At 34.9% G+C, this 15188-nt stretch overlaps 1 protein-coding gene across 3 annotated transcripts in view; it reads left to right on the top strand.

Moving 5' to 3' along the window:
• The window catches only part of DISP1 (dispatched RND transporter family member 1), a 184343-nt gene that overhangs the window by 115403 nt on the left and 53752 nt on the right, over nucleotides 1-15188 (top strand). For all 3 annotated transcript variants that reach the window (XM_079108115.1, XM_079108113.1, XM_079108114.1), the window contains one exon: nucleotides 11805-12327. In XM_079108115.1, the coding sequence (XP_078964241.1) occupies nucleotides 11822-12327 (506 nt within the window). In that variant the 5' untranslated portion in view covers nucleotides 11805-11821. The remainder of the gene's footprint in view (nucleotides 1-11804; nucleotides 12328-15188) is intronic.

Here is a 15188-nt window from a genome sequence, read left to right as displayed (position 1 = left end):
AAAATTGCAGTTCCTGATCACATCCTAATACAAGAAATAAAACTGAGTTGTTTAGGATCAAGACACATGAACTGCTTAGCCTATCAGCTTTTGTTAAAAAACAAAACAAAACAACAACAACAAAAAAAAAAAAAACAGAAAAAACAGAAAACAAATAAGCAAACAAAAAATGTACATATAAAACAAAGCAACTGAAGGCTAGAAAAGCTAGGGCTGGTGAATAGAGTGACTCTATGTTCTCTCCATCTCAATTCTATTCTCTTATTTTAATCACCATTACATAGGCTCACATTTAGATTGCAAGGAAACTATTCACAAGAAACACAGTAGGTGCTTCTTATAAGATTGCTAAATAAGAATATTTACCTATTTAACTGAAAAGTATGACTTAATTACCGTCATAAGCAATTAAGAATCTCTCCTCAACAGTATATGTAATTATAATTCATCTGAAACATCCAAGAAAGCATATAGCAAAATTCACAGACATTTGTAGTGATTAAGTAAGGGTTAGAAAAAGATTTGGGAAAATTGCATCCAGGCTTTTACTAAAAAGTTAATTCATTGATCCAATTCAAGTAAGAAAAAATTGTTTACAAATTTGATGTTTTTCTAAGCTTTAAACAAATCTGAGTCCTTTAAGTAAAAGGATGTCTTTAGTTGTGTTTCATGCAGATACCTTAAGTGACGTTGCCTAAGTTGCTCTGTAGACTAAAGGATACCCTTGAGACATTATTTGCTGGACTCTGAAGGGAAGAACTCATTTGGGAAGCTGCTCTAGGAAATTTGATTTGCTACCTCTCAAACTTCACAAAACAGCAGGGAGTGGGGCCTGGTATCAGGTACTTAACATTTGTGGGAAATTTTTAGATAATTGTAAGTGTAGTATTAAAACAAAACACATTACCATCTAAATCAAACAACTTTTAAGTGCTCTTTTTGATATTGATCTCAGTTTTGGGCTTTATGAAAGACATTTTTTAAATTCTCTCACATTCTTTAGCTTCACAATATGTGGGAAGAGAATGTTCTTAGTTTGATTTACCTCAGTGATTTTTTTTTTCCCCCCTTGGAGCTTTTAAGTTTTGAGGTTTTTAGATGTGTGAAGTATCATGGTAACTTTAGATATGCTTGTGATGTTTAACAAAAATAGTTAAGCTCAGTAATATGATCCTGTTTCTACTGAAAAGAGAGGTATATAGTGATACAGATAAATTGCTTACTTGTAAAACTGCCCATTTTGTGACTTTAGTACGGACAAAATAAATTGAGATGAAATCTCATCACATAAAGACAGACTTATCACATCTTGATGGTCCTGTTAATTACCAAAACATCTTTTAATCTTTATTAGGCAGGAATGTGAAGCTAGAGAATAGACCTGGCATCTGAAGGCTGCCTTATCATAGTATTACAAAGTTTAAGATGTTTAAAATGCAGCCAGAAATCTTTTTTCCCCCTCCCTGACATGAAATTTGAGGGCGCATGCTCTTCTATTAGAGGAGCTTGAGACTTCATTTTAAAAACTGACCAGAGGTTAGGGATATACTTTTGCTTGAGGGTTAAATAAACTCATTAGTCAAATTAACTATTTCCTAAGCCTTCTTGGAAAGATCTGCAAGAAATTGAGGCTGTGTCACAGCTTGTGTCACATTTCCATGTTCTATTCATGTGAATTCTGCACAGTTGTCTTGCTTATTAAGCCTTTCACCTTAGTGCATCCTTGCCCCTACCCTTCCAACGTAAGAAGTAGTGAACTGAAATGTCTTTTCACTGTTAACCAAGAAAACAACTGGAGATAGTTTCAGTACTATAAAACTCATTTTTATGGAATACCAAATCGAAAATTTTTTTAAATAGGCAGCAGTATTTTGCATTTCAAGCAATATTGTCTGAATATTGACTATTTTGAGTGACAGTTATAAATTGATGAGGATTAAATATATAAAGTATAAGTTAATGAATTTCAGCCTTGGCTGCATGTTAGAATCATCTAGGGAGCTTCTTAAATAGTACTATGTCCACATCTTTACAATATAAATTGAATCAGAACATCTGGCCAGGGCCCTGTTTCTGTAAAACTTAATATATATGCATTTTTATATATTATAAAATTATAATTTTATATATTATATACCATAATATTGAATATAATATTATATATTATTTATAATATGTAAAATGTATATATAATAGTATATAATCTCTATTCAAAGTGATTCTAATGTGCAGCTAGGATTGAGACTACTGTAATAGATCTGTAATTTTGTGAATATTTGTTGTATTTATTACATTCCCTTTGAGACTAGTAGCAGATACTAGATAAATTTTGTGATTAGTTCTTAGATTAGACAATTACTTACAGGAGGATTTTGTAGCATTTCTTAAGTGACCATTGTTTGAAATTTCTGAGTGTAGAACACTTTAGTTTTACTTTACATATTCTTGGTTATACAAATTGGCATCTTTCTCCAGACATAGGATTCAAAAATAATTAATGCATCTGTGTGGAACTTAAACTTATCTGAAATACAAATTCAGAGATATTTTCTCTCTTTCTCTCTTCTCATTGATACTTATGGGTACAACACAAGTGAGTGTGGGGAGAATTTTTTCTGTAGATGAACTTGAGAAGGAGATCTCTGAGAACTGCTCTAAGTGCAGTGCTCTTGAAATACATATTTAGGAAAATAAGTGTTTATGCTAAATATAGATGCTATTGACATTTATCCCAGATTGGAGAAGATAGACTTTATTTTAGACATATATGTCACTTTCCACATGGAACTACTACCAAAAGTATATTAGATATAAAACAGAAAAATGAGATTGATATTTCTATAACCCTAAAAATTCTTTTCATTTAGCATGTGTATAAATTTCTGCTTTGACAACTGGACTCATTTCTAGCAATAGTACTGCTTTCCAAATTCAGTGTTCTCAGATTTGCTCTGGTACATGTGCTTTATCTTTCTAAGTCTATTTTACTTTTATAACTTTTTTTGTAAGTATGGGTGAGAGACTATGACTAGCAATTTAATTTTTCTTCTGTATTGTTAAGCTGTTTGTAAATACTATGAGCATTTTTAATAAAAAGTGAAATGTAACAGTTTATTTTTTATGTTTTTATCAGTATATATCATGTATATAATCATATGTTTTGAAAGTTATAGCAAAAAGGTATATTTCAGCTGGGTACAGTGGCACATGCCTGTAATTCCAGTGACTCAGGGAGGCTGAGGCAGGAAGATTGAGAGTTCAAAGCCAGCCTCAGCAACATAGCGAGGCCCTAAGCAACTCAGCGAGACCCTCGTATCTAAATAAAATAAAAAAGGGCTGGGGATGTGGTTCAGAGGTTAAGCACCTCTGGGTTCAATCACTGGTTAAAAAAAAGAAAAAAAAAAAAGAAAGAAAGGTATTTCATTTTCAAAGGTGGTACTTGTTATCCAAGTTGAGACTATCTACCTAATATAAATTTAAAAATCAAACAGTAAAGTCTGGTTGTAAAAGAATTATAATCCTTTACTTTCAGAATTCCTAGAGCTCAGTTTTTGCTTTATTTTGGTGTGGGGAAAAGCATACTAGTATACTTAAGAAATGTAGGTTTAGTGGTTTAGATCTTCAAAATCATAATGTTCTTTCTTTGGAAACATGACTTCTAATTTGTTGTAACTTGTGCTTATGGGGCATGATAGTTATAATTTTATTTTTGAATAGTTCTTTTTAATATGTAAAATGTTTATAAATGATTAGGTAAGATATTTATAAGTGTTCTTATTGAAGGAGAGTTTAATGGTAAAAAGTTCTTGAACTGAAAGAAAAATAAAATTTAATTTGTCTCAGAAGGGAAGAAGATTATATTTCCCTACTTAAAACCATCCTTTTAGTTCAAGTGCCTGTTTCTTTGATTAAAGATATATATTTTTCTGTCAGGTCACAATTATATTATTTTGAAGTCGTTTAGATACTACATGACAACAATGATCAATCTGTTGCCTTGCTTTTTCAAGTTTGCATAGTACAATACATGGATGAGTAACACCTCCTAAATTTAATGAAATATGTCTCTGACATTCTTGAATGTGGAATTGTAACTTTTTAAAACTATCCTGGGAAATACTGAATTCAGAGGCTATTTTTCACATGGACCTTCAGACAGAATTTTATATCAGTAGTCTCTAGTGATTCTATAAACACCAGTTGAACTTGGCTTTACCCTGAGGTAATGCCATCTTGAGGTAGTGGAAAAGCTTACCTTTAGAAAAGTCATGCTGGTCTGGAATTGACTTCCAATCATGTGATATGGACAAATTACTTCAACATTTTTGACCCTCAGTCTTCTCTGTAATGGGTTTAGTGGGATCTTCAGAGAGGTATTGTGAAGAAAGTGCTTGACATAGTAAGGTGACAGAAAACATTTTTAATAGCATTTTGTGGGGGAAATATTCCTAGAGAAAAAACCTGGCTGATGCCCTTCTGCCATCCAGCTTTAATAGCTGCATTGCAGAAAATGCCTGATGTACAATTTTTTGCCAGTTTTTCTTGTCACTTAGAGAAACTGTTTCTCTAGTCATAGCCCTAAATATTAATAGACCAACTTGGTTCTGATGATTGGAAATAGGGCCATCATTTTAGGATAAGCATCAAGCAATTTTAGAGAAACCATTTCATATTAAAACAGAATTGGTAAATAGTGATAGGTACTTCCCAAATTGCCTTTATACCCCTTTTGTATACCCATCTTCTTATATCTAGTACCATGTAAGCAGAAAAAAAAGTTTCTCACCCAGTTACCTGGGCAAGGTGTTTCAGTCCATTTGTGTGAGTTACACTAAAAGCATTAAAATTCTATCATGTAATTTCCATGCACAAAACAGTTTGGGAGTCATGAGATAAATCATAATTAAATTTGATTATCAATTAAAACTCCTGTTAAAATTTGTTACTTTTCTCTGCCCTAATTAGAAAAAATGGACCTTTATCTCTCTGTCAACTCTTATTATTTCTCTACTTGTTCTGTCATCCTACTTTAATATTGTGCATTATCTTGCCACTAGTTAGGCCTAATTCTCTTATAGCCTCCCCACCTAGTTTGCTATTTTGCTTTGCTATGAAAAGTATGTCCCAGGGACAGCAGCACAGGAATGTTGTTGGAGGCTTGTGTCCCCTCTCCAGGTAGAAGCATCAGAATCTGCTTTTCATCTTAAATCCCAGGTTAACTTTATGTTTGGAAGCCCTTAGTTAGTGCTTTGTATTTTCATCTAGTGAAACTATGCTACATACAGCATTATTCTGGAAAAGATGGTTGGCTATAGCATGGAATCTTATTGGTGACCCAGTCTTGCCATCTTATATATAGTGCTGTGAATCTGGTGAAGCAAAGTATTACTCTAAAATACATCATCTGAGCTTACGGAAAGTAGTTTAACAGAAAGCTCTCAGCCTTGGCATCGGACTTCCTGGCCTCACTATATGTCATCAGTGTAACTTTGGGCACCTTACTTAAGAGTCTCTGTGTTAAGTTCTCTTTTTCAAAATGAAGTGGTAATGCCTGCCACATCTGTTTTTCTGAGGGCTATTAATAGGATCAACTCAAGTGAGATCATGTGTGTAAAAGTGCTTTGGCACTACCAAAGAGGTGGACTATTGTAACTGTTGATGGGGATGAAGATGTTGTTCCTTCAGGCCATATGAGCCCTGTGTTTGTTAAGGATAGTGATGGCTTTGCTAAGTGGTTACTGTGGTAATTGGAACAGGTCTGTGTATTCTCTTCAGCGGTACATTTAGATTTTAACTTGGCAGTTTTCTGGACAGGCTAGCAGTTCTGATTTTTAGTTCCAAGTAGTTGCTGTGAGTTTTTGTTTTTTTTTTTTTTTTAAATGGGCTTTAGATGGTTTGTATTCTAGGAGCCACCTAAATGATCTGTTTGTATTCTTAGGATAAATTGTGTGTTATTAACATATTTAATGTATATATGTTGATGAATAAAATTTCCATAATTCAAGCAGATCCAGTTATTATTATATAACATTTTTAATGACACACTCTTTTTTGTCTTTGAAGCATGATGATTTTGTATATTTTACAAGTGCATATTTTCTGAGTTCCAGACAAACGTAGGATGTAATTCTAATCACATGAACTCTGGTGACTCTATACACACACACACACACACACAGACACACACACACATACACAAAACACACACACATGCCCCAGATCCAAAGCACTTAGGTTGTTCTAAGTTTTATTTGTACATAATGATGTTCTTTGAACTTTCTTCCAATTATTATATCCTGATCTAACTCATTGTTTTTTATTGTGCAGAACACACAAGTTTGAGTATAGCAGAAATTGTCTGGTATTGCTGATAAATTATTCCTGGTTTTCACAGTTACTGTGTTGCAGTCAACCTCCTGATGCATACATAAATCTTACACATTGTTCAAGTGTAACAGCAGGATAGATCTCTAGTCAAATTGTGGCTCAAAGGATAAAGGTTTTTCAAAGTTCGATAAGTAGTACCCCTATTACTCTCTTACAACGTTGCACCAATTTGCATTTCTAACAAATTTAACTCCAAGAAGAAACCAAGACTTAGAGACAGAGTTTAAGTAACTTGACCAAGGTTCTCGAAGTTGGTGACTAGTAGAGTCAGCTTTCAAACTCAGACCTACCCATGTTATTTCTTCTCAGCCATGAATATTTCAGTTGCCATTTTAAAGCATAATTTGGGCTTTAAAATGAGGAAGCATCATTCCATCTCTTTTTAATATTCTCATAACTCAATTAAAATGTTATAAAAGAAGCTGGGTGCAGTGGCACATGCCTATAATCCCAGCATCTTCAGAGGCTGAGGCAGAAGGGTCACGAGTTCAAAGCCAGCCTCAGCAACTTAGTGAGACTCTTAGGAACTTAGCAAGACCCTGTCTTAAAATAAAAAATAAAAGTGATTGGGGACATGTCTCAGTGGTTAAGTGCCCCTTGGTTCAATCCATGGTACCAAAAGAAATTTTTAAAATATTATAAAAGATGATTCTTGGCCAAAGACCATATAACCTCCAAACTGCTAAATCACTCAAGACATAAAAATGCTACCTGAAAAGGCATTAAATGATTATAAGTGAGATTAGTGGCTTTGGATATAATTCTATTGGTACATTACATTCATGGACAGCAGAAAGTATACCTTAATATGGGGTCCATCCCACCTCAAGCAGTGACACAGTAAAGCTTTCCTTTGGCATCCCCTGTGTGTTATGGCCCTAGGGAGAACAGGTGGTTTTTGTCTTTGAAAGTTATTCATTTCATTTGACCCAGAACTTACTTTAAAATTCCACCGTAAATACAATTATTACTACATTTGTAATCACATACCATAACATTTATTACAAGGGTTTGGCATAAGTAAAGGGTATTAGCATTTTCTTTCAGGACTTCCTTTTTTCATTTCTTTTTATCATGTGTATTTTTCTTATATCTTGACTGCTTAACTGTTAATTCCCTCCATCCTAAGCTTAGACTACATTTTTTTTCCTTATTTGTCTCAGTTCTAAAGAAAAAAGATGTTTCTCTATGTGAACCATAAGGTTAGCTCTTGACTTCAGATGGAAACTGAACCCCTACACAAATATATTCACAGAATCTAGATAAGTGAGAGACATTTCTTAAAACAACTGTTTTCTGGTTTTTTTTTTTTTTTTTTTTCTGTGTGTGTGTGTGTTTCCTTACTTGTGAAATCAAATTAGTTGTTCCCATTTTGTGATTAAAGAAACTGAATCAGAGAAAGCTAGTGTTTCTTGCTTTAAACACAAGCCAAAGTCAGAGTTCAGATTATTCTTTACTATCCACTAGTTCCTGCTTCATTACAAGAAGTAGCCCAGTTACAAAATAGATTGGGTTCCAGAAATTCATTTGTAAGTCAGTTATTTGGCACTTGAACTGCATTTTACCATGGTGGCAAAAAAAATGTTATAAATGATAATTAAGTCCCTCAGCTGGCCTACAAGAATCCATTTAACTCTTGTGTAACTACAAAATGTGTATTTGTACTAAAAATAAAAGGGGATGGTAGTTGTGATTCTGTTTACAAAAGTAAAAGGAAAATTATTTTCCTTAGGGATGAATAGACTTAATTAGAAGATAGAGAAATGGGTGAAAATTGTGGAGAGTCTAGGGAAGATTTCAGGATACTTCTAAGGGTATTGATGTTGATAACAGTATCCCAGTGTTTTAGTCAGCTATTTCGCTGCCGTGACTTAATGATCTGAGCAGCACAATTGTAGAGGAGGAAAAGTTTATTTAAGGGCTCATGGTTTCAGAGGTCTTAGTCCATAGAAGACTGGCTCCATTCCTTGTGACTGGAGGTAAGGCAGAAAGAACATCATGGCGGAAGAGTGGCAGAGGGAAGCAGCTTGCTTCATCAGGAAGCAGAGACTTCACTTGTCAGATTTGAATATATACCAAATAGCCACACCCTACCACTTCAATTAATCCCATCAGGGATTAATTCACTGATTGGGTTAAGACTCTTACAACTCAATAATTTCTCCTCTGAACCTTCCTGCATTTTCTCACATGTGAGCTTCGGGTGACACCTCATATCCAAACCATAACACCCAGTTTTTCTTTAAAACTTTGAAGATGTTTCGTTGTTGTTAGATGCTCCTTACTAACATAACTCACCCAACAACTGTGATTAGAATTAATGGGATTAACTGAATTAAATTAAAAAAATAAAAAAGTGATTTGAGATGGTGTATTAGCTAACCTGAGATGATAAAAAACAAAAAAACAAACTAGCAAACCAGTACTCCTTCTTTCTATCCTGATAGAAAAGGCAGGAGTTGCTTTTTTTTTAGCCCTGCAGGTCCCATCAGTGGGGATAGCTTGGCTGAGGTCTAGATCTGGCTTTGGAGCACAGGTTGCAGGTGGAGGCTGGAGAATACTATGCTTCCATGGTTTCTGTGTGTGAAGTGTTTGTACCATGGGAGTTTCTGATTCTGGGAAATCATTTCATTGATCTCATTGAGCAGTTGCTTCCTACATTGTCTATCATACAAATAAACATTTTTAAATTTCAGTTAACTTTTTAAAGAGGCTAGGCTTCTCTAAATGTCCTCTAATTTATATTTTATTGTTTTCAGATGATCAGCATATGGCTCTTCCTTTTAACAACAAAAGGGAGGATATTTTCTTCAATAAACAAGCATAAGTGAGAGGCACATTTAGAAAGTGAATGAAGGATTATTTTGTGTCTCCTGGGCTAGATTAGTGTTTTTATTTTACAGTGTATCTACCCTGCTCTCCAGGAAGTTGCACAACTATTTAATTACTTGTGCTTTGTGTTGGACGTATTATTTGAATATTTTATACTGGATGTGTACCCACGAGTGATTTTATGAAGGTGAGAGCACCTTTATGTAGTGCATTCAGAATTCCACTAGGTGGTCATTATATAAGGAAGTTTTGGCATTGGCAGGCAAAGGTAATCATAATTAGATAAGTAACACCTATTTGATTTTAAAAAGTACTTAAAATGTTTTGTCTTTCTACTGAAATGATATATAAGAAAATTTTTAATACATATCTTTATTTCTCTATTTTTTATTGTGTGATGCTTACTTAACTGAATCTGTACAAGTTTTATCTGCAAGGTAAGTAAATAAATAATGCTAAATTTTCATCCCAGTACAGTGATACCTTCTGGGTGCCAGTATTTAGAGTGAAGTTTTATACATTCTTCTGGTGTTCTCTGCCCAGAAATGCTCCAGTTGAATGTTAATACAGGGGGTGAAAATGTGCATTACAGTCCTCCTCATAGGTTTCTTGGTTGAGTTGCCATATATTTAGACCAAAATTGGCTACTTGAGTGTTTTGTCATTTAGGTGGGGAGAAACTGGGTAGAGTTTTCTTTAAAATCTATTCTGTCTGCTTAGAAGTAGTGAGCCCAAAATATGTGCCCAAAGGGTTAGTGAGCCAAAGTATGGTTTTTTTTTTTTTTTTTTCATGTGTAGGTTAAGTAGATCAGTGGCATTTAATGACCTGTTTTTCTTACTGTAAATTTGCAGATTTTGTCTTTTATGTTACTCAGAGGAGGCAGGGTGGAGTAGCAGAAAGGGAGGAGGTTGTCTGTTTTTGTCCTTGTTTGTTGACTGTACAAGGATACTACTTGTAATTTGACCATGTAAGGGTTTTCCTTTATATTGAATGCCTGGAGCCTTTGGTGACAGGAAAAAAAAAGTAAGAAAAAAAACTCATTTGAAGTAGATATATCAGTAGTATTGTTACCAGAAGAGGCCAGAGGAGTCCCTCAACTCAGGATGAGTGGGGTCCTTGACAAACATCACAAAAATGAATTTAAGGACATTAGTTATAGGCATAGAGATTTATTTAGGAAAGCAAAGAATACACATTCAAGGAAAAATGTGGCCCATCTCCAGAGAGGGAGGTGCTCTTGGGGTCTGATACTCTTAGAAGAAACTTGGCAAGGGGTGGGAAGGGGAAGGTTTGTGAGGGTGACATCAGTCTGGTGAACACAAGATTATTTAAATAACATATCTAGTTACATAGGTTACTTTGTAGTACCCTGAGTGATTTTTGTAAGTGAATGGATTTATGATAATCATGGATTTCCCAGAAATTTGAGAATAACAGATATGGGAGAAGAACTAATTTGGGGAGTAACAGGCTTGAAAAGGCATGTGAAACCAGCTTGAAATTACACTTCCTTGTCCTTCCTTTTGTCTCCTTTCTACCTATCTTTTTATTTCTTCTATCTTACCTTGGTATTGTTTTTCTCATGTATAAGCAATGTTACCTGTTATATATAACAAAACACATTAATACATTTATAGACAACTATGTAGTATGGTTGATTTTTTTAGCATTAGAGTCATTGATGTAAAGGAGGGAGCAAACTTTGCGCATCTGGTATTTTTATTGTAAGAATTCTTAGCTGACTAGTTTTCATTTTCTTTTTGTCTATTCTTATTCTGTGACTTAAGTAACTTGGAAGAAAAGACTTTTCTAAAGCATTAAACGTTCTGAAGATTATTCAGTAGTATTGTCACCAGAAGAGGCCAGAGGAAATTGTTGTTTTAACCTGTTCAGTTGATGCCTTCAGGTTCTTTATTTTGACCATCACTCTTAAATCAGAATACCCAAGCATCCCTAAATATTCTAATTCTTTTTTTTAACCGTATGACCTAAATGTATAATCTCCTTTTTATTTGTTATTTTTAGTTGTACATGACAGTAGAATGTATTTTGACATATTATAAATACATGGCGTACAACTTCCCATTCTTCTGGTTGTGCATGATGTGGAATTACATTGGTCATGTATTCATATATGAACAAAGGGAAGTAATGTCTGATTCATTCTACTAACTTTTCTATTCCCATTCCCCCTCCCTTCCCTTCATTTCCCTTTGTCTAATCCAAAGTACTTCTATCCCCCTCCCTTTATTGTGAGTTAGCCTAAATATTCTAAATCTTAACAGATTCTTGCACATCTAAGAAGGGGAGAGAAGAAAGGCACTGAGAGGAGGGGTGGGGTGGCAGAGGTGATTGGTGGGGATAGGAGATGGTTCTTAAAGTGCACCAGTATCTGGAGGAAAGAAGAACAGTGCCTGAGTGTTGGCTGGTTCCATTGCAGATGCTGCTTGAATTCCACCACTGTCACACAACTTCTGCAAGAACCCTTGTGTTCAAAAAGCTCTTTTTAGATATCTTTTTTCTCTTTTTTATGTATTTGCTGACCTATTTATAACTAGATGATTTTATATAGTTTTCTTTCATAGGGTCAAGAAATCAGAGCATGGCTATGAGCAATGGAAACGATTTTGTGGTTCTGAGCAATGGGAGCATCACAACCAGTGCTACCAATCCTGGCCCCCTCACCCCCTGTGATGGAGACCATGCAGCCCAGCAGCTCACACCCAAAGAAGCAACAAGAACAAAAGTGAGTCCAAATGGATGCCTGCAACTTAATGGCACAGTTAAATCATCCTTTCTGCCTTTAGACGACCAAAGAACACCTCAGATGTTATCCCAATGCTGCCATCCTTGCCCATATCATCATCCTTTGACCAGCCATAACAGTCACCAAGAGTGCCACCCTGAGGCTGGCCCTGCAGCACCCTCTGCTTTGGCCTCGTGTTGCATGCAGCCACACTCAGAGTATTCTGCATCTCTGTGTCCAAACCATTCACCTGTGTATCAGGCCACATGCTGTCTTCAGCCCTCGCCATCCTTCTGCCTGCATCATCCGTGGCCTGACCATTTTCAGCATCAACCTGTGCAGCAGCACATAGCCAACATCAGGTGAGTCTTTAAAAGTTTTGCTGGCCTTTAGCATTCATCTAATTCCACCTGAATGTGACTGCTTATGTTTATATCCCTCCCCAAAAGGAGGAGAGAAAAATGGGTTGGGAAAGAAAACCAATAATAATGCTTAATTTATGGATTGCGTGAAGCCTACTAAAATGCAAATGAAATAATATATCTGTTTTATCCTTTGACTTCTTGGTCCATTAAACTCTTGCTCCCTTTTTTTCCGTATCCTCAAACTGGTTAGGAATCTCTGCTATACCTTGAGTTACAAGTTCAGTAAGATGTTTTATTGTTAGCAACTCCTGTTACTATCTGTCCATAGGAGATAGATTTGTGATGAGGCTCAGAATTTCTCACAGGAATTCTTTGTTTGCTATTGATAGTGGTCAACCTTTATGAAAAAGAAGTATAAAAGCAATTGCTTCCTTATGTTTCTTTACGGTTGTACCCATGATTTGTATTCATGTGGTTTGGGTGACTGTGTAATATGTTTAGATCCTGATGAAAATGACAGTTCCTTTCACAGCAGATTAAATCTGTAAATCTGTGGCACTGGACTTTAAATTTATTTTTTCCTAAAATATCTCTAGATCTATTATTTTGAAAAGTACTAGAAAAATCCACATCATTGCCAGTTCTTTCCCTGTCTCAGTCCATATTTTCTTTCATGTGATTTTCAGCAACTTTTTCCATAGGTGAGTTAAGTCACATTCACTGCAGGTGAGCAACAGTAATGTATTTTACAATGTATTTTGTACAAGTCTAGTATTGTTTCAGAGTTTTAGGTAATTAAAAATTTTAAAGAGACTTTTCTTTTTCAAAAAACAGGGTGTAATTTACACATAGAGAAATGCACAGATCTTAAGTATGCAGTTTGATCAGTTTTGGCAAATGTGTACACTAGTGTAATCCATATCTTAGCCCGATGTAGCATATTTCTGTCATCCCAGAAAGCTTCCTCAAGCCCCTTCTCAGTCATTCCCTCCCTCTGCACCAAACATCATCTCTGCTCTGAATTCTGTTACCACTGATTTGTTTTGCCAGTTACTAGAACTTCATACAAATGCAGTAATACAGTTTATATTCTTTTGTGTCTGGAACTTTTGCTCAGAATATGGTTTTTGAAATTGATTTAATTGTGTATTAATTTTTCTTTTTATTACTGAGTAGTAATCTATTTGTTGCATGTAGCAAATTCTCTTAACTAATGAATCAGATACAGAAAGAGATTAAGTGAGAAATACTTTTCACCTTTATCAGATTTTGCATATTGAGATTATATATTTTAATCTTAGAGGAAGAAAAAAGTGAGAGAACAGGGGAAAGCAGGATGGGAGATCGGTAGAGGGTAGTGTCCTCCGCAGCATGTTTCTGTAGTTTCTAAATACATTTCCATATAGACAAGAGCCTCATAGTTCTAGAACTATGATAAGAAATTCACCAAATTCATTGTTATCTATGATATATGTGATATATTATGATATATATATTATAATAATATCATCATAAATATTGATGTTTTAAAATCCCAAATTAAATGGTTATAGAATGTGAGATGAGATAAATTGTTCTTTATTCTAAAGCTATACTCTCCTTTAAAAAGTCATAAAGTTAATATAACCAAGAGCAAATAACCAATTCTTTCAGTATGCCAGGTTGTGCCAAGATTCTCTGGATTTTTACTTAGCATTTCTTTAATGATCTAATTTAAAACAGTGAGAGTGCTATGCACACTTTTAGTAGTATGGCATTAAAAAACAGAGAGGTGGGTGACTGAGCTCACCACTGCCCATTTTTTTTGCCCTTGGGGACTCAGTAATCACGGCGAACTTATTTCAGATTGTGCATGAACTTTGGGTTCATATACTTGTCCCTCTGGGATTTGTCTTTGGATGTTAACTGGACAGAAATAATGAAGAAAAGCATAGTAGCCTTCTGGAAAAAGAGTCTGTTATTTAAAGTGGAAATGAGACCCAATTAAAGAAGTTATCTGAAAGTAAAAGGCTGCAACTAAATTACAGAATTTTCAGATTTCAAAAGGAGAAATGAAAATACTGACATTATTTAATTTGAATGAACAAAACCTGATAAGAAATACCATATTTATCCATCTGTTGTAAGAAAAAAGTGGAAACTGATGAAGGAAATTTTTCTTATTTTAAATTTTATCTAAAAAATTTGTGCCTTTTGATTAACTATTTGCTATAGAGTCTTTTAAAGGTACCTGCAGAGGAATGGTATATGTCCACTTGTGTACATCATACACTTTATAGTGTTCAAGCATTACTTTCCTATTTTGTATATTTATTTGTTCAACAGTGTTTATTGAATACTTACATGTGCCAGGCACTGAAGATATAATTCTAAACAGATTGAGACTTTTTTTTCCCCTTCATCCTATGAGCTAATAGGAAAGGAGACAGTAAATCAAACAGCTACAATATTGTGATAAGTACTACTACACAGGGATGCAGTTGAATAGAAGTCACAAATGAAGAGAGAGTGATCAGGGGGGCATGTCTTTCTTACAGGTATCAGGAACAGTTCATGCCAAGACTTGTAAGATAGTCTGGGTCCAACACCAGCAGCTTAACTGTGCATTGACCTTGATGGAAGAGGAGTAATAGCAAGAGGAGGGGTATTCTGGGACCAAGACCTGAGGGAATTTTAATAACTTAAGGAGTACTAGGCTTTATCTGGAGGCCATTTGTCGACCTGAGATTTTTTGCCTAGCATGCGAGAGGACCTGGGTTCAATCCCCAATACCACACATACACAAAAGAGGATATTTGCGTGCATGTGTCTTTTTTTTTTTTCCATAATGGTAAAGTACACATAACAAAATTTATCAT

This window comes from Sciurus vulgaris, assembly GCF_902686455.1.
Source record: "Sciurus vulgaris genome assembly, chromosome: 12".
NCBI lineage: Eukaryota > Metazoa > Chordata > Mammalia > Rodentia > Sciuridae > Sciurus > Sciurus vulgaris.
Note: the sequence above shows the minus strand (reverse complement) of the source record. Positions and strands in the feature narration are given on the sequence as shown.